This window comes from Mesoplodon bidens, assembly GCF_964165515.1.
Source record: "Mesoplodon bidens genome assembly, chromosome: 8".
Lineage (NCBI taxonomy): Eukaryota > Metazoa > Chordata > Mammalia > Artiodactyla > Ziphiidae > Mesoplodon > Mesoplodon bidens.
In genome coordinates, this window is record NC_138165.1 from 29,007,711 (window position 1) to 29,032,117 (window position 24,407).

Below are 24,407 nucleotides of genomic sequence, written 5' to 3' on the forward strand. Positions count from 1 at the left end.
CTCCTAGAGAAATGGAAATAAAAACAAAAATAAACAAATGGGACCTAATGAAACTTAAAAGCTTTTGCACAGCAAACGAAACCATAAACAAGACCAAAAGACAACCCTCAGAATGGGAGAAAATATTTGCAAATGAAGCAACTGACAAAGGATTAATCTCCAAAATTTATAAGCAGCTCATGCAGCTCAATAACAAAAAAACAAACAACCCAATCCAAAAATGGGCAGAAGACCTAAATAGACATTTCTCCAAAGAAGATATACAGACTGCCAACAAACACATGAAAGGATGCTCAACATCTTTACTCATTAGAGAAATGCAAATCAAAACTACAGTGAGGGATCACCTCACACCAGTCAGAATGGCCATCATCAAAAAATCTACAAACAATAAATGCTGGAGAGGGTGTGGAGAAAAGGGAACCCTCTTGCACTGTTGGTGGGAATGTAAATTGATACAGCCACTATGGAGAACAGTACGGAGGTTCCTTTAAACACTAAAAATAGAACTACCATATGACCCAGCAATCCCACTACTGGGCATATACTCTGAGAAAACCATAATTCAAAAAGAGTCATGTACCACAATGTTCAATGCAGCTCTACTTACAATAGCCAGGACATGGAAGCAACCTAAGTGTCCATCAACAGATGAATGGATAAAGAAGATGTGGCACATATATACAATGGAATATTACTCAGCCATAAAAAGGAATGAAATTGAGTTATTTGTAGTGAGGTGGATGGACCCAGAGACTGTCATACAGAGTGAAGTCAGAAAGAGAAAAACAAATACCATATGCTAACACATATGTATAGAATCTAAAAAAAAAAAAAAAAAAAAGGTTCTGAAGAACCTAGGGGCAGGACACGAATAAAGACGCAGACATAGAGAATGGACTTGAGGACACAGGGAGGGGGAAGGGTAAGCTGGGACAAAGTGAGAGAGTGGCATGGACATATATATACTACCAAATGTAAAATAGATAGCTAGTGGGAAGCAGTCGCATAGCACAGGGAGATCAGCTCGGTGCTTTGCGTCCACCTAGAGGGGTGGGATAGGGAGGGTGGGTGGGAGACGCAAAAGGGAGGGAATATGGGGCTATATATATACGCATAGCTGATTCACTTTGTTATACAGCAGAAACTAACACAGCATTGTAAAGCAATTATACTCCAATAGATATTAAAAAATAATAAAAAAATTTAAAAATTAAAAAAATAGGCAGTCTAAGGCCTAAAGAGATTAAAACACATTGCCCTCTAACTATAAATAATTACCAGAAAAAAAATAACTATGGAAGGCAAATTATAGGGAATATGAGCACCTCTGTAAAGGTGTTTTTTAATTTATTTGTTTGTTTGCTTTTGGCTGCATTGGGTCTTCATTGCTGCACTCAGATTTCTCTAGTTGCAGTGAGTGGGGGCTACTCTTCATTGCAGTGCATGGGCCTCTCATTGCGGTGGCTTCTCTTGTTGTGGAGCACAGGCTCTAGGTGCGCGGGCTTCAGTAGTTGTGGCACGCGGTCTCTAGAGCACAGGCTCAGTAGTTGTGGCGCACAGCCTTTGTTGCTCTGCAGCATGTGGGATCTTCCCGGACCAGGGCTCGAACCCACGTTCCCGGCATTGGCAGGAGGATTCTTAACCGCTGTGCCACCAGGGAAGTCCCTGAAAAGATGTTTTAACGCCGATGGTTAATCAGTAAGCAAAAGAGTGGTTCACATTTCAAACCAAGATTTCTTCAACAGACTCCAGCTCAAAAGACCTGGATCCCAGCTATGCCAATTACTATTCATTGAGTAAGAGTCACTCTTACCCCAATTAAATTACTCCCCCGTGAAATGAGGACAATAATATCTACCTCAGAAATTATTATGAGGAGAAGAAGGGTAAAAAAAAATCTAATAAAAATAGAGAACAACAAAGCTGGTGTATGTTAATAAAACCGTATCAAGAATTAAAAGAAATGTGAATAGTCTAAGCATGCCAATTAAAAGACAGAGATCATCATAGTGATTTGCAAAAAGCAAAATCCAAATATATCCTCTATACAAGAAATGCACTTTCTTTGAGATATTATTGACATATAACATTATATTAGTTTCAGGTGTTCAACATAACGATTAGGTATTTGTGTATATTGTGAAATGATCACCAATAAGCTACTTAATGAAATGCACTTTAAATATAAATATATAAAAATATATTTAAGTTAAAAGTAAAGGGAAGGAAAGATATATACCATGCAAACTCTATCTAACTTATGAACGTCAGACCAACCTTATAAATGACAAGCTCAAAGTGCCTAACTTTAATATTAAGAAACCTGACATTACATGTCTTCAGGAAAATCCAGCAGTGAACACAGATGAGGGTAAACGTCTAACAGGTTGTGGGCCCTCTTCTCTAAAAGCAAAAGGTACTCTTCCAAAGTTAGAGCAAAATCCAACAGATTTTCTGAGAGCATATATACAGAAAAAAGTCCACTTAGGTGACTGGTAAATATAGCTATGAGAATACAGCATATAATACTGTACTACAAATATGTGCATAATTAGAGATAAGCATCACATTTAAAAACACATTCTCTAAAAAAGATGGGTAATATCATTTTTTCCTCAGTTTTTTACAAGTAAAGTACTATTTAACTCAAAAGTAAAAAAACATTATAATGATACTATTCTTTACTCCAAAAGTATACTTTATTAATAAGAGTTAATTAAATAAAACCTGTTATCAGAATAAAGGCTTTTTAAAATTTTGCATGTCAGTGTTTCTGTACCTCAACCCAAGACAGAGTAACAAATACTGGATTTATCCCCTCATCCAAAATCAACCAAAAAAACAGACAAAATACATGAATCAGTGGTTTTCCAGACACTGAACATCAGGCAGTGAAAGACAATGATCTCTAACAGATGGGAAGCAAATGAAATGAGCCCCTTCAAATGTCACATCTTACTGCCTTGAGGGTTTCAAGGCCACAACCTGAGGAAGGAGAACCAAATGGAGCCAGGCAAGCTTCCTGAGTTAGGGGAGGAGGCAAAACTGAGAGTCTAGGAAAATCAATGCCACTAAAGTGAACAGGATGGAGTTCCAAACAGAAAAGAATTCCACAGAGAAATAATTCCAGAAATCTATACAGGGAATCCCTGAGTATTCACCAGAGTACAGATCAGCACATAAATATGAGAAAACTACCCAAGGCCAGGAAAACAAAACAAAACAACAAATTTTTTTAATTGAAAAATTAGAACACAGCACATGTTCACATACAGAACCTAGAACAGTCATTTCCATCAGCCAGTCTGCAAAAACTCATAATTCATGAGATATCAGGTACTTTCCTTGGTAATGGGGAAGGTGTTTCCTTGGTATTGGGAAATAATTAGGCCTGGACTGAGCAATTCTCCTGACCCACCTAACAAATCATAAAGCAAAACTTGAAAGAATCAAACTGTTTCCAAAAAATTAATTACATGCCAAAACAAAGTTCAAAAATATTCATAAATAGAAAAAATATCAAGCACCTAAAAAGGTAAAATTCAAAAGGCTTCCCTGTGGCGCAGTGGTTGAGAGTCCACCTGCCGATGCAGGGGACACGGGTTCGTGCCCTGGTCTGGGAAGATCCCACGTGCCGCGGAGTGGCTGGGCCCGTGAGCCATGGTTGCTGAGCCTGCACGTCCAGAGCCTGTGCTCCACAACGGGAGAGGCCACAACAGTGAGAGGCCCGCATACCACACACACACACAAAAAAAAGGTAAAATTCACAGTGGCAGGCATCCAATGTCTGGAGTATAAAGAAGCAGGAAAAAACAATCTATGATGAAGAGAACAATCAATCAAAAATGATCCAAAATTAACACAGATGTTAGATTCGCAGAAATAAACATTAAAAGTTATATAATGGCATTCCATATGTTCAAAAGTTAAGTAGAGATATGGAAGATATTAAAAAGTTGAACTTCTAGGGATTAAACTACAATGTCTGAGATAAAAAATACAATGCATTGTATTAACAGATTAGACAGGGCAGAAGAAAAGATTAGTGAACCTAAAGACATAGAAAGAGAAGCTAGCAAAAACAAAAGACAAGAAAAAAACAGACTGCCCAAAATGAAAAGAACAGTAGTGAGCTATGCTTCAAGCAGCTTAATATGTGTATAACTAGAGTCCCCAAAAGTAGAAGAAGGTAGAAAAACATATAAAGAAATAATGTTCAGGGACTTCCCTGGCAGTCCAGTGGTGAAGACTCCACATTTCCACTGCAGGGGGCACAGGTTCGATCCCTGGTTGGGGAACTAAGGTCCCGCATGCTGCACAGCGCGGCCAAATAAATAAATAAAATAATGTTCAAAATTTTTTCCAAATTTGATTAACATAATAAACCCGAAGTCCAAGAAGCTCAACAAGCCCAAGCACAAAAAATATGAAAAACAAAAAATAAAAACCCTACACTGAGACATCATAATCAAACTACTCAAAAGCAGGGATAAAGAGAAAATGTGAAAAGCAGCCACAGAAGAAGACAGGTCAGAGAAGCAAAAAAAAAAAAAGAAAAAAAAAGGGATGACAGCAGATTTCTCCTTGGAAACAATGCAAGCAAGAAGACACTAGTGGGCTTTCCTGGTGGCGCAGTGGTTAAGAATCCACTTGCCAAAGCAGGGGACACAGGTTCGAGCCCTGGTCCGGGAAGATCCCACATGCTGCAAAGCAACTAAGCCCGCGAGTCACAACTACTCAGCCTGTGCGCCGAGAGCCCACGCTCTGCAACAAGAGGAAGCCACCACCATGAGAAGCCCGCAACCGCAATGAAGAGTAGCCCCCTGCTCGCCGCAACTAGAGAAAGCCTGCATGCAGCAACGAAGACCCAATGCAGCCAAAAATAAATAAAAATTTTTTTAAAAGACACTAGTATATCATAAAGTACTAGAATCCTTAGAATCTTTCAAAAACAAAGGCATAAAAAAAAGCAAAATAAAAACATTTTCAGACATACCAAAAAAAAAAGAAAGAATGAATCCATCACTAGCAAACCTGCACTATAAGATATATTAAACGAAGTCATTCACGCATAAGGTGGAAACATGGACCTACACAAAGGAACAAAACACTGGAAATTGTAACTAGATGAGTATGATTTTTTTATTATCATTTAAATCACTATTAGAAATTGATTGTTTAAATAAAAATAACAACAATGTATTCATGAGTTTATGATATATGTGAAAATAAAATGTATGACAACAGTAAGATAAAAGCTGGGAGAGGAAAAACAGAAACAAACTATTAGAAGATTCTTATACTATACATAAAGTAGTATAATGTAACTGAAGGTAGACTGTGATAAATTAAAGATACACTGTACACTATAAGCCATAAGGCAATCAATAAAATAACAATGACAAGCTAATCAACCAACAAAGGAGATAAATGGAAACATCAAAATAATTTAAAAGAAGGCAAAAAGGAGGAAAAAAGCAAACAAAGGGTAGATGGAATAAATAGGAAATAAACAGCAAGATGACAGACTTAAATCTAACCATATCAATAAGCATATCAGGGGCTTCCCTGGTGGCACAGTGGTTGAGAGTCCGCCTGCCGATGTAGGGAATGCGGGTTCGTGCCCCGGTCTGGGAAGATCTCACATGCCGCGGAGCGGCTGGGCCCGTGAGCCATAGCCGCTGAACCTGCGCATCCAGAGCGTGTGCTCCGCAATGGGAGAGGCCACAACAGTGAGAGGCCCGCATACCGCAAAAAATAATAATAATAATAAGCATATCAAATGTGGTCGAAATACCACTGTCAGAGATTATCAAATTGGTTAAAAAGATAGGCCCAACAAGATCAACTGCCTACAAGAAAAGGACTTTAAATAAAAAGACACAAATGTTTAAAAGAAAAACATTCGTTTTTTGGGTTTTGGTTTTTGAGTTTTTTTGGCCACACCACACAGCTTGCGGGATCTTAGTTTCCTGACCAGGATCGAACCCATGTCCCTGCAGTGGAAGCTCAGAGTCCTAACCACTGGAGCACCAGGGAATTCCCAAGAAAAAATATTTTTAAAAATAGATACTGTCCGTGGAGAAACTGTCTTCCACAAAACTGTCCCTAGTGCCACAAAGGTTGGGGACCAGTGATACAGAGGACATATCACTGAAATTAAAAACCACATGGGGAAAAAAAATGAAACAGAAAAATCAATAAAATCAAAAGCTGGTTGCTTAAAAAGAGCAACAAAAGTGACACAGGAATGAAAAAGACAATATCATTATATATTCTACAGACACTGATAGAACAATAAAATATTACAAGCAACCTTTTGCCCATAAATTCAACAACTTAAATGAAATGGTCAAATTCCTTGAAAGATTGAAACTGCCAAAGCTCACACAAAAACATAACCTGAATAAGTAGTACATCATTAAGGAAATTGAATTTGTACTTAAAAACCTTCCAACAAGGGCTTCTCTGGTGGCGCAGTGGTTGAGAGTCCGCCTGCCAATGCAGGGGACACGGGTTCGTGCCCCGGTCCAGGAAGATCCCACATGCTGCAGAGCGGCTAGGTCCGTGAGCCATGGCCGCTGAGCCTGCGCGTCCGGAGCCTGTGCTCCGCAACAGGAGAGGCCACAGCAGTGAGATGCCTGCGTACCGCAAAAAAAAAAAAAAAACCTTCCAACAATAAATACTCCAAACTTAGATTGCTTCACTGTCAGCCTCTGCCCAACATTTAAGGGAGAAATATATTACATTCTACACAAAATCTTAAAAGAATTCAGAAGAGGTGGGAACCCTTCCAAACTCATTTTAGGAAGGTAGCTTTACCCTAATACCAAAATTAGACAAAGATATTACAAAAGAAAACTATAGTTCAATATCCCTCTTGAACACAGATACAAAAATCCTCATATCAAAATACTAGCAACTCGAATCCAGCAATATATAAAAAGGGTAATACATCATGACCAAGTAGAGTTTATCCCAGGATGCAAGACTGGTTCAATACTCAAAAAATTACTTAATGTAATTCACCATATCTACAGATTAAAAAGAAAAATCACACAATTACCTCAGTAGATGCAGAAAAAACATCTGACAAAATCCAGCAACCCACTGCTGATAATTGGGGGGAAAAAAAACAAAACCTCTCAGCAAACTAGGAATAGAAATTACTCAATTGGATAAAGAGCATCTACAAAAAACCTACAGCTAATATCAGACTTAATGATAAAAGACTTATTTTCCCCTAGCATCAGGAACAGGACAAGGATATACACATTCACCACTTCTGCTCAACACTGTACTGGAGGTTGTGCCCCATGCAATCAGGAAGGGAGGGAGGAAGAACAGTGAGAGAAAGAGAGAAAGAAAGAGAGAAAAGAAAGAAAGAAAGAAAGAAAGAAAGAAAGAAAGAAAGAAAGAAAGAAAGAAAGAAAGAAAGAAAGAAAGAAAGAAAGAAAGAAAGAAAGAGAGAGAGAGAGAGAGAGAGAGAGGGAGGGAGGGAGGGAGGGAGGAAGGAAGGAAAGAAAGAGAAAGAAAGAAAAAGAAAGAAAGAAAGAAAGAGAGGAGGGAGGGAGGAAGAAATACAGAGAGAAAGGGAGGGAGGGAGGGAGAAAGGAAAGGCACTAAGATTTGAAAGGAAGAAGTAAAACAAGCTTTATTCACAGTCAACATGCTCATCTACATAGAAAGCCTAATGGAATCCATCCAAAGGTACTAGACCAAATAAGTTTAGTGAGGTTGCAGATGTAAGATCAATACACAAACCTCAACTTGAATATGAATGTTCGTAACAGCTAAATCTGTAATAGCCAAAAACTGGAAGCTACTCAAATGTTCATCACCAGATGAACAGATATACAAATTGTGTTATATCCTTACAGTGGAATATTACTTAACAATAAAGGAATGAACTACTGACATACAACAACATGAATGAATCTAAAATAGTTACACTGAGTGAAGGACACCAGATCAAATATATGTGTGTGTATATATATCCACACCAGACTGACTTAATTTGTCCTGCCTTTGAGGATGATTTGTAAGAAGTTGAATTATCGATAACAGAATGTTTTGGGTGCTCTGATAAACATGAAAACAAAGTAAGAAAAATGGAAATGGGAAAAGGTGTTTTCCTCCTATAATTGAAGTAATAATACATTAATTTTTGAGTAATTCAGGGTTAAAAGGTAAAAACAAGATGCTGAAGTTCTCACTGAGAAAGGCTAGAATTCCTATGCACTGTTATTTTCCTGATGACTATCTAAAAATGGTGCCCTGATTTAGGTTTTGGGAAACATTGAAAAAAAAAAAAAGCCACAAGAGAGTGTTATTTGGTGAACTATTTTTTTACATTTATAAATGTGGTGTTAGCATCACAAAATATGAATATATGCACATACACACACACACACACATATATTCCACTTACATAAAGCTCTAGAAATGCAAATTAATCTACAGCAACAGAATGGTTGCTGGGGGAAGAGGCACAGAAAAAAGGGAGAAGGTAGGGATTACCTTGCAGGTGGTTGCTATGTTTATTATCTTGCTTGTGGTGATAGTTTTACAGGAGTGTGTGTGTGCGTGTGTGTATATATATACATATATATATATATATACATATATATACACATACATATATATGTGTATATATATATATAGAAACTTAATGTATTTATTTTTTTTTTTTTGCAGTACGCGGGCCTCTCACTGTTGTGGCCTCTCCCCTTGTGGAGCACAGGCTCCGGACGCACAGGCTCTGGACGCACAGGCTCAGCGGCCATGGCTCACGGGCCCAGCCGCTCCGCGGCATGTGGGATCCTCCCAGACCGGGGCACGAACCCGTGTCCCCTGCATCGGCAGGCGGACTCTCAACCACTGCGCCACCAGGGAAGCCCTTAATGTACTTTAAATGTGTGCAACTTATTATAAATCAATTATGCCTCAATCAAGCTATTCCAAAAAATGCCTTCAAAATCATATGCAATTGCCTTGGTCAAGCATTCCAATCCAATGCTTTGATAAAAGGCTTTGCTTTTTAACAGTTCTATCACCAGTAATGGAATGTTAATATATTCCAATGTTTCATAGTCCTGGGCAATCAATCACATAAAATTGGAATAATACCATTCTCTTTATGTGTTTCTAGTCTCATTTAGTTAAAAGAAAAATTGAAGTAGGCAGGTCAAATACTGTCCCCATTTTACATGTGAGAAAAACTACAGCCTAGGAAAATTAAGTGATTTACCCAAGGACTAAAAGATAACAAATGTTGGGAAGTGAGACCAAAACATGGCCTCATAGACAGTTATGTTCTCACAAATTCTAAACTGAAAATTAGAAAGACCAACTTCAAAGGTCCCTGGTCAAAAAATGAGTGTTCTCTAGAGGTGACTGATAAGCTACCTGGAGTTCTGTGATAATGAAAATATCACTGTGAATAAATCAGAACTATAATATTCTTGCCAACCAGCATTCTAGGAAATTCTTTCCACTATTACAGGTTAGATTTCCTGAGATTCTTTAAAGAATATATTCCAGGACTTCCCTGGTGGTGCAGTGGTTAAGAATCCGCCTGCCAATGCAGGGGACATGGGTTCGAGCCCTGGTCCAGGAAAACTCCTCATGCCATGGAGCAACTAAGCCCGTGCGCCACAACTACTGAGTCTGCACTCTAGAGCCCAGGAGCCACAACTACTGAGCCCGCATGCCACAACTACTGAAGCCCGTGCGCCTAGAGCCTGTGCTCCACAACAAGAGAAGCCACCGCAATGAGAAGCCCGTGCACCGCAATGAACAGTAGCCCCTGCTTGCCGCAACTAGAGAAAGCCCATGTGCAGCAATGAAGACCCAATGCAGCCAAAAATAAATAAATAAATGTATTTTTTTAAAGCTTAAAAAAAAGAATATATTCCATTAAATTGTCCCCATCTCTCCCAATAAAATCACCTACAAGCAGGATTATCACTACCTGAGCAATGGGCAAGGCTTAAAATTCCCTTAAGAAATCAAAACCTCAAATCTAGGCTTCATGCAAGTTTGGAGTTCAAATTCACATTACTCATGTGGCACTGGAACTCCTCAAACTAAAAATTAATTTTTAAAACTGGCACTGGGCCAATGATGTCTGTGATGGTTTAGAAAACAGCTCCCAATCTCCTTCCAGGTAAAACTCAAATTTCTTGTAAAATTTTCCTTAAAGATTTTTTCTAGAAATGCAAATTAAAAACTTAATAGACAAACTGGACAGCAGATTAGACAGAACTGAAGAAGGAATTACCTAGAAGACAGATCTGAGGAAATCACCCCCAATTCAGGGGGGAAAAAAAAAAAAGATAATGGATAGAAAATGAGTGAGCTCTATTTAGAAAACAGAATGAGAAAATCCAACAAATATGTTATAGTAGCATAGTATCCAAAACAGAACATAAAGAATGGGAGAGAGTTGAAATTCAAAGAGACAATGGCTGAGAATTTTCAGAACTGATGAGAGACACAAATCCTCATCTAGAATCAGCTCAACAAATGAAGCCACACCTAGACACATCAAACTGAAAGTACAGATCACCAAAAAGTAAACCTTAAAAGTAATTAACAAAGGCAGATTACTTACAAAAGAACAATTAGATGGAATATAACTTCTCATCAACAGAGACCAGAAGACAACAGAAAAGTACCTTCAAAGTGTAAGGAAAAACAAATGTCAACTAAAATTCTTAACCCAGTTAAAATATTATTTGAGAGTGAGACTGAAAACTACTCTTGTACCTGATTACATCATGTTCTTTCAAGCCTGTGAAGCTTTATGTTTTCTGTTTCTTCTATCCATAATGTCCTCCTTTAACTCCCAATCTCCTTCCAGATCAAATTCAAGTTCTTTGTAAAGTTTTCTTCAGCTTTCACTAGTATGCAGTATCAACAGAGGCCACAGAGGCTAAGAACACAAGATTAGGAATATGCACAGAAATGGGTGTGAATAACAGCTGTGTGACTTTGGTCATGTTGCCTCCCTGAGACTATATTTTACTTATGTAGATGATAATATCAACCCCTAAGGTTTGTTAAGAATGTTAAATTAGATATATGTAAATTCCTGACCTACAATAAAACTCATTAATAAGAAAATGTACAGATTAGCTATTAGAAGAGACTTCAGAATATTGCTTGATCAATATTTTTTAAAAAAGCATTTGAAAATTTTTATAATATAAAATTTTGAGAAAAAGCAATAAACGAGGAATTAGAAAAAGTAATTTTTTAAATGATATTTATAGTAGAAACAAAAAGAAGGTATCGGGGAACAAATTTAACAAAAGATACACAATTTATGGAGGAAATTACTTTATTGATAGAAAAAACAATTTACACTACTCTCACGGTTAGGAAGATTTAATACTACAAAGATGACAGCATGTGTATTCTACTGAAAAGAATTCCACTGCATGATTAAACAACAGTTTAATTGTTTCTATATTTTCTTTATTTTCTCATTATTTCTATATTTTTCCTATTTCAAATAGTATTATTGTAGAGACTCCTTCTGCAATGTCCCCAAATTTAGCATGATTCCAAAGAATACCTAACAGAATTTTCCACAGGACTTGACAAGCTGACCCTGAAATTCAAATGAAAAAGCTAGGGACCAAGTATAGCCAAGATTCTTTTGAAGAATTATAAAGGAAATCCTGCCATATTGAGATATATTTTAATGTTATAATAATTAAAGTAGTATGATATTGTTGCAAGAGACATATCAATACAACAAAGAGCTTAGGACATATATAGGAAACTGATACGTGACAGAGGTGGCACAAAAATCAATGAAGAAAAACATGGCTCTTTAATAAATGGTGCTAGATGTTTACAGTACCCAGGACATGGAAGCAACCTAAACATCCATTGACAGATGAATGGGTAAAGGAGATGTGGTACATATATACAATGGAATATTACTCAGCCATTAAAAAGAATGAAGTAATGAAATAATTCCATTAGCGGCAACATGGATGGACCTGGAGATTATCATACTAAGTTAAGTAAGTCAGACAAAGAAAGACAAATATCATATGATATCACTTATATACAGAATCTAAAAAAAATGGTACAGATTAACTTATTAACAAAACAGAAACAGACTCACAGACTTAGAGAATGAACTTATGGTTACGGGGGGAAAGGCTGGGGGGGAGGGACAGACTGAGAGTTTAGGATTAAAATGTACACACTGCTATATTTAAAATAGATAACCAAGAAGGACCTACTGTAAAAAAAATTTTTAATTAAAAAATAATTTTTAAATAAACAGTGCTAGAATAACTGGATCCTCATATTGAAAAAGATAAAATTAGATCTCAATCTCACATTATATGTAAAAATAAATTCCAGATGGACTAAAGACCCAAAGATGAAACACAAAATGTTAAATCTTTCAGAAGAAAACTTATAAGCATTTTTTTAAACCAAGGTAGAGAGAGGATTGCTTTAAAAAGACAAATAGGACTTCCCTGGTGGCAGAGTGGTTAAGAATCCACCTGCCAATGCAGGGGACACGGGTTCAACCCCTGGTCCGTGAAGATCCCACATGTCGCGGAGCAACTAAGCCCGTGCACCACAACTACTGAGACTGCGCTCTAGAGTCCGTGAGCCACAACTATTGAGCCCACACACCGCAACTACTGAGCACGCGTGCTGCAACTATTGAAGCCTGCGTGCCTAGAGCCCGTGCTCTGCAACAAGAGAAGCCTGCACACCACTATGAAGAGTAGCCCCTGCTCACCACAACCAGAGAAAGCCCACATGCAGCAACGAAGACCCAACGCAGCCAAAAAATATATAAATATTTTTAAAAAACACAAATTAATACAAACTACAGTAGTAAAACTAGATTTTTAATTTCAGGCTTTTTACAACACTATTGTATATTACAAGGTGAAAAGACAAGTCACAGGCTAGAACAATGAAATGAGGAATCCAAAGATCAGTATCTAGCATACATTAAGACTCAGTAAAATAAAATTTAAAAACCCAGTAGAAAACAGGCAAAGAATATGAACCAGCAGTTACAAAAGAAGAAACTAAATAGCCTAAAAACAAATGAAAAGATGTTCAACTTTACCTAGCAGTCAGGAAATGCAAAATTTAAAAATATGTTTATAACCAACAGACTGGCAAAATATTTTATATATATAGAGAGAGAGATACATATATATATATCACCAATTTTGGTAAGTAGAAAAATAGGAACTCAAATTCCTGGTGGAAGTGTAATTGGGAGTAAACTGGATAAACCAACAGAAGGCAACTCTTAACTATCTAGTAACGCTGAAGAATAGAATGCACACTCTATGATCCAGTGATTCCTCTCCTAAAAACATTCTGGTATATCTATACAAGGAGACAAATGAAAAGATGTTCACTACAGCCCTTTTAGAAACAACGAAAAATGTAAAGCATCTAACTGTCCTTCAGCAAAGAAATAGGTAAGCAAACTATGGTTTAATCATACTATAGAATGTTTAATAGTAGTTAGAAATGAATGAACTAGTCTATTTTAGCAACATGGTAAATAAAAAAGGCAAGCTGCAAAAGGATTCATATAATGTAAAATAATTTATGTAAAATTTTCACATAAATACTGTTTAAATGTAGTGCATTTAAGTAAATGTAAAAAGTAAAACATGCATGGATATGACACAGGAATTTCAGGATAATGGTAACCCCTAGGGAGGGAAAGAGAAAGGGAGAGAGAAGAGGATGATCTTTATTTTTCTGATTGAAAAAAGCTCTAAGGAAAATATGATGAAAGGTTGACCTCTATTAATCTCAGTGGTGAGTACAAAGGTATTTGTTATATTCTTTTTATACTTTTATGTATATTGAAAATGTTTCATAGTTGAAAATAGTTTTTAAGAATTTAATATGAAATAAAAATGATTAGAAAAAAATTACTATTTAACAACACTTCTAAATTGCTCTGTTGTAGTTAAACCTCATAACTATGACGATGACTAGAAATTCCACTTCCAGCTCAAGGATAATCTTCTCCACTAAGCAGAATCTGTCTACATGATTTCTAGTAAATTAGCATTGACAAAAAGTACAATGAACACAGAAAAGAGAACACAGATTTCTTTAACTCTTCTTCCTCCAAGCTCTCAGGAGTGTTGTGCTCCTTTGTTTGAATTTGTGACTTGAGTTAGATGGATACTGCTGTAGAGAAAATTCCAGATTCATAGGAAAGAAAATTTCACAAGTAATCCATGTAAACACATAGATAACATACTAAAACTCTGAATATGTGCAAAGAGAATATAAATAAAAGAGATAAATATGGCACAGGTCTTCATCATCAAATCTTTATTAAAAGTTTGTTACTTGTAGCAATATAAACTAGAAATGAAAAAAATTGTTAATTCAGAAAATCAAATCCTGCAGTATGGTTTCACACTGTACTTATGCTATAGAAGTGTTGTCCCGACACATGAGCTTCACAGTGAAGATAAAACTCACCACTGGACTTTGCAACATGAGACTTAGATAACAGGAATACATAGAGTGAGCTAAAAAAAATAACAGAGAGGATGCCACTGCAAAGAAGATGATAAGGTTGGCAACATAGGTAGAGGCCATATTGTGGAAAACACTGACGCCAGGCTAAGGGCGCCAGACTTTAGCTTATAAAAAATGGGAAGCTTTTTTTTTTTTTTTTTGGCTGCGCCAGGTCTCAGTTGCAGCCCGCGGACTGTTAGTTGCGGCATGCGGGATCTTTTTAGTTGCAGCATGGGGGCTTCTTAGTTGTGGCATGCTTGCGGGATCCAGTTCCCTGACCAGGGATCTAACCCGGGGCCCCTGCATTGGGAGCACGGAGTCTTACCCACTGGACCACCAGGAAGCTATTTTAAGCGAAGTAGTCACATATGTAAAGCAGAATTTTATGAGTGAAGGTTAGACTGAACTGTGAAATTATTACAGGCAGGAAAACAGTAAATTATCATGGAATAGGTTATGATGTGATGAAGGCTTGATCTAAGGTAACAGCAGAGAATGAAAAGAACAAATCTAAGAGAAAACAAAAGAACAGGTCTTGGTACCAAGCATACAAGGAGAGGGAAAGGGAAGAATCAATAATGACACAAGGAGACACTATTAGATATCTACCCAAAATCCATTCCTCTGTTTTTCCCCAGACATGAGACAACAAAGACCAAATGTAAACAAACTAAGTGATGGAACAAAAGTTTATAAAAAGCCTGGGTCCCCAATAACACTAATAAGCTGCTGAACTAGTCCTAAGATGCAAAACAGTAAATCTCTTCAAGGTTTCAGCCACTAGTAGCTGGGATTTCTTACTGAGGGAAAAATGATACTAATTTAAAAAGAAACAAAGGGAATTCCCCAGCAGTCCAATGGTTAGGACTGTGCTTTCATGGCCAAAGGCCCAGGTTCAATCCCTTGTCAGGGAACTAAGATCCCACAAGCCTCACAGCACGGCCAAAAAAACTAAAATAAAATAATAAATAAATAAATAGGAAAAAAAAAAAGGAAAATCTACATGGAAGTATTTTGGAGACCGATATAATTGATTCAATTTTAGACATGCTGACATTAAGCTAATGGGAGGGTATTCAAGTTCCCAAACTGGTATGACTCAAAATAACAGCTCCCTAGATTTAACCAATGAAACTCTGATTATTCAAAGTTACAGATTTCTTTACTATAGGATTTCTTTAAGATGTTACACATTGCAGATAGTCAAGAAGATACAACGTGAAGTGTTTCCCAAATTTGCTTGGCCACAGTACACCCCTCTGTAGTAGAAAATCTCTGTAAAACATGTCTAGAGAAATAGATAAAGTATAGCTGATCCTTGAAACTTTAAGAATAGAGTATTCTAGGGACTTCCCTGGTGGTCCAGTGGTAAAGAATCTGCCTTCCAATGTGGGGGACATGGGTACAATCCCTGGTCCGGGAACTAGGCCCACATACCACAACTACTGAGCTCGCGCACTGCAACAGGAGAGCCTGCATGCCGCAAACTACAGAGCCCATGGGCCCTGGAGCCCGTGCGCCATAACTAGAGAGAGAAAATCCACATGCCACAACTAGAGAGAAGCCCACACGTCAACAAAGAGCCTGGGCCACAACGAAGGATCCCACATGCTGCAGCTGAGACCAGACTCAGCCAAATTAATTAATTAATTAAAAAGAATAGAGTATTCTACAAAGAACTCACTAATACATGAAAAGATAATACAATTAGAATACCACCATTTTGCAGCCCCTAATAAAATAATAGATCTAGACGATGATAATCAATAGCTGCAAAAATCTTTAACATGATAGGGAACTTCATGACAAATGGATTGGGCTGACAAACCTGAACCCACTGATCAACCTAATATTTACTAAAGAATAGACAAGGAGACATTCTGTGGCTCCAGCTATTATTCAACAGGAAGTACAAAACACCATGATAAAGTTTTCTTGCCCCCTCCCCAAAAAAAGAGAACCTAAAATTTGATCAAGATTTTAGATCCAACTACTAGTTTACAAGAAATAATGGGCAGAGGAACAAGTTAAATATCACAGAGATGCAATCAGTAAAACCCAGAATGTCGGTTTCTTTAATAAATTGCAAAGAAGGAAAAAAGAAGGGGGAGGGGGAGACTATAAATAAAGATTCCTAAGAGAAATAAAAACCAAATACAACATTAGGACATTGTTTGCATCCTACTCCTAAATTAACCCTAAGAAATCATTTATGAGACAAGTGGGAAAATCTGAACACTCACTTGCTATTTGAAGATATTAAAAAATCACTGTGAATATTTTAGGTACTATAATTGTGGTAACAGTACTGTAATTCTTTTAATTGTGATAAAATACACATAACATAAAATTTATTATTTAACCATTTTTAAGTGGTATTAAGAACATTCACATTGTTGTGCAACGTCACCACCATCCAACTCAAGAACAGTTTTATCTTCCCAAACTGAAACTCTACCCATTAAACAATAACTCTCCATTCCCCCTTCCCCCCAGCCCCGGACAACCACCATTCTACTTTCTGTCTCTGTGAATGAGACTATTGCAGGCACTTCATATAAACAGAATCATACAACATTTGTCTTATTGTGTCAGGCTTATTTCACTTAGCATAAGGTTTTTAAGGTTCATCCATTTTGTAGCATGTGTCTGAATTTCATTTCTTGCAAAGGCTGAATAATATTCCATCTTATGAATATGCCACATTTTGTTTATCCATTCATCTGTCAGTGGACATTTGGGTTCAGTTTTATTTTTCAGGGTTCGTAGCTCTTTACTGAGATACATACTTAAACATTTATAAACTGAATTATAAGATACCTGAGATTTGCTTCAAAATAGATAAAAAAGATATCACTTTTCACTTATCAGGTTAACAAAGATCAGAAAAACTGGTAACACCATATACATTGGCCAAGATGTGTGGAAACATGCTCATTCAAACACTGTTGGTGGGAGTGTAAATTAATCTCTTTGGAGGGCTCTATCAAAGTTTAAGATGTACATTTCCATTAACCGAGATATAATATAACTTCTGATAATTTATACTCACACATATACTCACACACATACACAAAGAAGTGTATATAAGAATACTGACTACAAGAAAGCTTATATTAAGCCCAAGACTGGAAACAATTTACATGTCTATCAGTAGGGAACTGACTGAATAAATTACAGTAAAATACAAAAATATGAAAATGCAATAGAATACAATTTAACTTTAAAAAAGAAAATAAAATGGTTCTATGTGTACTAATAAGAGACAGAATCCAATAAGTACGTTCACAGGAAAAAAGCAAGATTCAGAAGAGTATAACACTGTTCAACCAGACATTCACTGCTTTGATTTCTGGCATTGCCACACACTAAATAACCTAAAAACTTCCTACAACAAAACATTTAGAAATGCTGAGTAAATTATAACTAAAATCTTTTAAATGTTTAACTAAGCTCAAAAGTAAGGGAAATCTCTCACTGAGGTGTGGGATGGAGGAAAGAGGAACCCTTACTTTTTACTTTTCCACCTACTTTTATGTTATAACCAATAAGTATTACTTTTGAAATTAAAAAAGAAATCAGTCCTGAAGTACGCTGAAAAAAGATGCTATAAATTTAATATCCATGCCACTCCCTGAATAACTAAAGCAATGTAATCTCAGGGCAAATTTTCAGGTATAACAGCTACTATTTTATCCAATTTAATTCAACATTTACTACTAAGTACAAGAGCCTTTGAAAAATAATAGCAAGATGAAGTTCCTATTTTTTAAGGAGTTTAGAATCTGTGAGGAAGAATAAGGAGGCAAAAGGAATCAATAATACACAATAGAACATGAAAATGGTCATCCTCTGCATCAAAATTTGAAAACTAAATGTTTAAAATTCCAATTTCTGGTTCGTAACATCAGAACCCCAAAGCAGTCTGACATTAGTTTAGATTTTCCATTACTTTTTTTCTTTTTTTTCTCCATTACGTTTTTTTAACTCATCCATCCATTAATCATTTGTGACAATGACTGTACTTACATTAGTGGCAACATACAATTATTAATACATAGTTTCTATAGGCTTTGTGATCTCTTCCCACAAATGAATTCTCAGTTGTTTTCTTCCTTTGATTCGTATACCTGTTAATAGGCCACATTTATTATATCAGTACTACTAATCAAAAATAACTGAATTCCCTGGTGGCACAGTGGTTAAGAATCCACCTGCCAATGCAGGGGACACGGGTTCAAGCCCTGGTCCGGGAAGATCCCACATGCCGCGGAGCATCTAAGCCCGTGTGCCACAACTACTGAGCCTGTGCTCTAGAGCCCGCGAGCCACAACTACTGAGCCCGTGTGCCACAACTACTGAAGCCCACGTGCCTAGAGCCCATGCTCCGCAACGAGAAGCCACCGAAATGAGAAGCCTGCACACTGCAACCAAGAGTAGCCCCCGCTCGCTGCAACTAGAGAAAGCCCGTGCGCAGCAATGAAGACCCAACACAGCCAAAAAATAAATCAATTAATTTAAAAAAAAAAAAAGGAATGCTACTTGTAGAGGCAATAGAGAGAAGTGCTGAACTGTCAGGGTCTGGAGCCAGCATGCCTAGCCAGCTACCTGTGTAATCCTGAGCAAGTTTCTTAAAACTCTGTGCCCCACTTTCCTCTTCTGTACAATGGGGATAATAACAGTAACAATCTCATAGTTATTGATTAAGTGAGTTAATGTAAAGCAGATTTTAATATTTGACCACTATTTTCCAAATAGATGAATAAAACTCCAAAATTTTAATAGCACTCTGTTGTTGAGGCTGGTGTGAAACAGAGAGTCACATGCTCTGCTTACTCCTAAGCCTTCTGGGGGGCAATCTGGAAATCCCACTTTGAGAATTTATCCCACTGATATTCTTGCACAGGTATGCAAAGAGAGGTATACCAGTTTTTTATTTCATACTGAAACCAAAATGTCCATCAAAAGTGATGACTAAATAAAGAATGGCAAATTTATGACATGAAACACTATGCAGCAGATTGTTTTTTTTTAATAGAGTGAGTACACTGATTTACTGACATGGAAAGATCTCAAATAAGTGAAAAATTCAAGATGTATACAACAGTGCACATGATAGGTTACCTTTTGCATAAAAAGAGGCTGAAATATCAAAATACATATTCATCCTTGTTTCTTTTTGCACTAAGAGAAAATAGTAACTGTGAAGAAACTGGGCAGATGGGAGACAGGATGGGAGGGAAACTTCAAACTGTGTATCTTTTTATTTTTATTTTTTGCTTTTTTAGCTACACAAATATCTTACCTATTCAATTGTCAATTTTTACAGTTTTTGTTTTTTTTTTCGCGGTACGCGGGCCTCTCATTGTTGTGGCCTCTCCCATTGTGGAGCACAGGCTCTGGACGCGCAGGCTCAGCGGCCATGGCTCACGGGCCCAGCCGCTCCAGGGCATGTGGGATCTTCCCGGACCGGGGCACGAACCCGCGTCCCCTGCATCGGCAGGCGGACTCTCAACCACTGCGCCACCAGGGAAGCCCAATTTTTACAGTATTTTTAAGTGTCAGGCATACACTTTAAGCTGGCAAATGTTAGCTGAAATTATTACTATTGTTGTTACTAGCAATAGCAGTATTATAAGTATATTATCATTAACAAGCTCAAAATAGCTCCTTTCTGAAGCTTTTTTCTTACTCCCTCTGCACAGAGCCTTCTCTGACTCCCAGACTATTTAAGGAATTTATCATTTTCTACTCTAGTGTAAGCGGCTTAAGGGGCAGGTCAATGTCTTGTTCATTTTTAATATCCTAGGAGCCTTGCTTGTACCTAGTCGATACAAATATTCTGGAATAACTGTAATCTACAAGTACTCCAAAGAAAATAGTGACCATTTCTAACGGGATTAGACTCTATCATTAATTATAAGACCTGAAAATTGAAAAACTTGAATAACTGGATTTGCTAACATTCTTTCGGCTACTGACCAGCCAAAATCTCCTCTCTTTGACTAAGTTTTTCTTTCCCCGGGACTTCCCCAGACACTGACATCATATCCCAAGCCAAGACACAACATGCACCAACTCTTTAACTCACTGCCATCTCTGAAATGTCTTTTGTCCTAAATCCCAACACCCTGGTACATCATTCCTATCGAAAAAGCATTTGAGTGTTTCCTTTTAGATAGAGGTTCACATATTAGTCAGTGCATAAAGTGCCCTTTTAACTGGAGAAGACCTAACACATGATTCCTAATTCGCTCAGTGTTTTGTTTGGGCTGGTATGGAAGGTATTCTATAATTGACTGCTCGCTCAGTAGCTCAATTCTAGATGTCATCCCAGCACACCAAATACTCCACTGACAGCTCAACAGTCACTTTTCATACAGGCCCCTCCCCTTCCCTCCTCCCTCAACCCCCATCAGCTCAAGAGCTCCTTCCCTCATACTGACACACTGACAGTTCAGAAGTCCCTTTCCACAAGCTGTCCTCCCCTGCAGCTGCAAGACCACCTCCCCGAGTCGCATCATCCAGCGACCCAATTCGGTCCCCAATATCATCCCTCTCCCAGCCAATCCAAATCCCATCATCAGTCTCTTCCCAAGAAACAGGCAGCTTTAAAGCCTTTCCCAACAAGTACGCAATTGACAGCTCGACACCAGATTCCCTGAGTATCCTTTCCTCTTCTCTCCGCTCCTACCCCACGCACTGGCTCTTTTCTCTCAATCACCCGTTCGCCCTGGCTTCCCAGAAAATTCACAGCCTTGTTCCCTAAATACGCTCTCCGCTCTCCCCCTCCTCCCCATCCCCTTCACCGCTGACAGCTCAGTCACTTCCATCCCCATGTGGCTGCAACCTCCTGCCCCACTCCTTTCCCTTGACAGCTCTGGGTCGGCTCCAAGCTCCCCCTCCCCCAGGCCTCCCCAGACCTCGGCCTGGGCCTCCCGCGGTGCCCCCCGCCCCGGAGGACAGCTCCACTCACCCACTCTCCCGCATCACATTGCTGTCCCCGCAGTCGCAGGCACCGCCGGCCTGGCTGCGGAACATGTTGAAGTCGTGTCCGGTGTGGTCACCCTGGTGGAAGCACTCGGCGCACAGCGACATGCAGGGAGAGATGCCGCACGTCCGGCAGCGGTAGGCCACGAAGTTGGCTGTCCAGACCAGGCCGCAGAGCGCCGCGGGGTCGTAGGCCCGCACCGCCGCGCAGAACTCGTCGTAGCCTCCGCCGCCCGCCAGAAGGCACTTACACCACTCCAGGGCCTCCTCCTCCGCCGCCCCCGGACCGCCCCCGTCGCCGGCCGCCGCCGCCTCCTCGCCGTCCGCAGCCGCAGCCAGCGGCCGCTCGGCGCTCAGCACCCGCTCCAGCAGCGCCTGCAGCTCCTCCGCACCTGCGCGGTTGTCCGGCCGGCTGAGGGCCGCCTTCAGGTGCGCGGCGGTGGCCGCCTTGTCGAGGGCCAGCCCGGGCGCGGGCATCTCGGCTTGGGGTGGCTGCGGACCCCCGACAGCCGCCGCAGCCGCCGCCGCCGCCATGATGAGAGCTCAGAATTTGGAGAGTCCAGGGCCGGCGGCTCCTCCTGGGAGGGTGGGGGAATTGGCTGCTGCGATTGCTCGGCCCGCCCAACTCTCGCGATACCCCGGGGCTGCCGCGCACCTCTGCCTGTGTCCCCGCCCCTGCACACGCCCCCTCGCGCTGGGGTGCCTGCTTCCCGACCCCTCGCCTGGGAGGGACCCCCTGTTTCTTCCTCCGACCTCTTGGCTCTCAGCTACAATTGAGAGCCACTAAAATAAGGGACCCGACTTTAAAATTATTTAATATGGAAAATCTTTAATATGGACCATTTTTCCTCTATTTACCTGGGCTACAGGAATACAGACAGCATCTTTCAGCTGTTTTTTAGGCATCTGCATTTCGTTCTGAGATGTAGATCCCCACGGTTATCAAACCCTTAATTACGATTGAATTACTATTATTATTGAAAAACCCTCCTAATTTTTCGCCCTGTATCAGTTCTTACCCTCGCACTATTACCAGTTTAATCTTCTAAAGTACATTTTTTAGCGGATTAAAATATATTCTTGCTATCACTCTCCTGTTCAAAATCTTTAGTGGAAACAAAAGTCAAAAACTCCTTGAATCTTCTCTTAATGCCCACCACCAACCTATCTTTCTATCATTATCTCCTTGTGCTACTCTAAGTTTGCCATTTGAAAGAGACCAATGGGACTCTTCGGTTTTCTGACAGATGCTTTATGCCTGTAGTCTTTATTGTTCCTAATTCCACCCCTACTCCACCCCATACCGTCGCCCCACACTCCTGTTCTGGCAGTGTCTGCCCATTTCATTCCCCTTCTTCAAAAATGGCTCTGAGTTGGTCCGTGGGTCGGTGGCCTAGAGCTCGGTTCTCGGCTCTTATGTTCGGAGGTGGGAGGGACACGGGACAGGCCCGCACACCTGACCTGCCCGGAGAGGATCCCCGCACCCAATAAGGAGAAGGAGGAGACTAAGCAGGGAAAAGGACTCACAGCTTCTGATGCGAGTCACGTGCTGGAAGCTGCCCTGGAGCAGATGGACGGGATCATTGCAGGCACTAACACAGGGGTGGATATTAGCGATGGTACCTGTGAGCCTGCACTGGCTTCCGCGGCTTCCTACATGAAACCCTTCTCGGTGCTCCATCTCGTCGAGGACTTGAGGCTGGCCCTGGAGATGCTGGAGCATTCTCGGGAGAGAGCAGCCCTCCTGAGCCAGATCCCAGGCCCCAGAGCTGCCTACATCAAGGGGTGGTTCAGAGGAGAGCTGGCTGCGGCTTTCCGGCTCTCTTTACACCTGGCATGGGCACCGATCCCTCCCTCCAGTCCTGCTAAGTACTACTGACTCAGGCTGCAGTGTTTACAGAAAACTTTATGAAGCTTCAAGAAAATGGTAGGTCCATAATTCCTCAGTCTGAAACCCTTAATTCCTCAGTATGAAACCCTTGGGTCCACGTGCATTTTAGAACTCAGAGCTTATTAAACTTTAGAAAGGTGAGACAGTGCAAGTGTACTGTACTGTATGTACCATCTCTACCAGATACAAGGCAGGAAACACGTGAACATTTCTTCAGCAAAACTTGTGAATATCTGCATGAAGTGGGATAAACAAAGACTACAAATACATAATTTACAGTGACTATGTATTTTTACCTTGTTTAGATGTGCCTGAATTTATGAAACCATTTCTCTAATATTGAATTGAAATTACTTTTACTCTTTCACTAATAATATGGCATTGCTGCACACACACACACACACACACAAAATGGCTCTGAACTTATTTGGTGATACAACTTTTTGCTTTCGCTATGAAAACCTCATCCCCACCGCACTACTAATTGGTAAATTTCTTGAGGGCAAAAAATGAATCTTCTTCATCATTGCCCATAAATGTTCAAATATTTGCCTGATTATTGTTGTTAAATGGAATATAATTACAATAGATAATTTTTGTTGCATATTTATTATGTGCCCCATTCTTTATATATGTTATTTTTTTAACTCTCTCAATAATCCTATGAAGTAAGGAAACTAAAACTTACAGAGGTGATTTATGTGTCCCAAAAACACACAGCTGGCAATCAAATGAGATGTGACTAGAAATCAGGTCCATCTGAATCCAAAGTCCTGCTCTTTCTACCACATCAATGCTTCCCAAACCTGCCTGATCCTAAGACTCACCTTAAGTTCTTACAAAAACAAATTCCAGAGCCCCACCCCAGACCCAAGATATCAAAATCTCCAGAGGTTACACTGCCCTATCTAACAGAATCTGAATCTTGAAAAAGATTATCATTAATGATCTTTCCAGAACTAAAAATCTACAG

The 24,407-nt window shown here is 39.3% G+C and overlaps 1 protein-coding gene across 1 annotated transcript in view; it reads right to left on the reverse strand.

Moving 5' to 3' along the window:
- Positions 1 to 22,133, reverse strand: part of UBR3 (ubiquitin protein ligase E3 component n-recognin 3) — a 233,561-nt gene extending 211,428 nt beyond the window's left edge. The window contains 1 exon segment of the mRNA XM_081243003.1: positions 21,530 to 22,133. Within this exon segment, the coding sequence (XP_081099129.1) occupies positions 21,530 to 22,077 (548 nt within the window). The 5' untranslated portion in view covers positions 22,078 to 22,133.
- Positions 22,134 to 24,407: the final 2,274 nt, after the last annotated feature.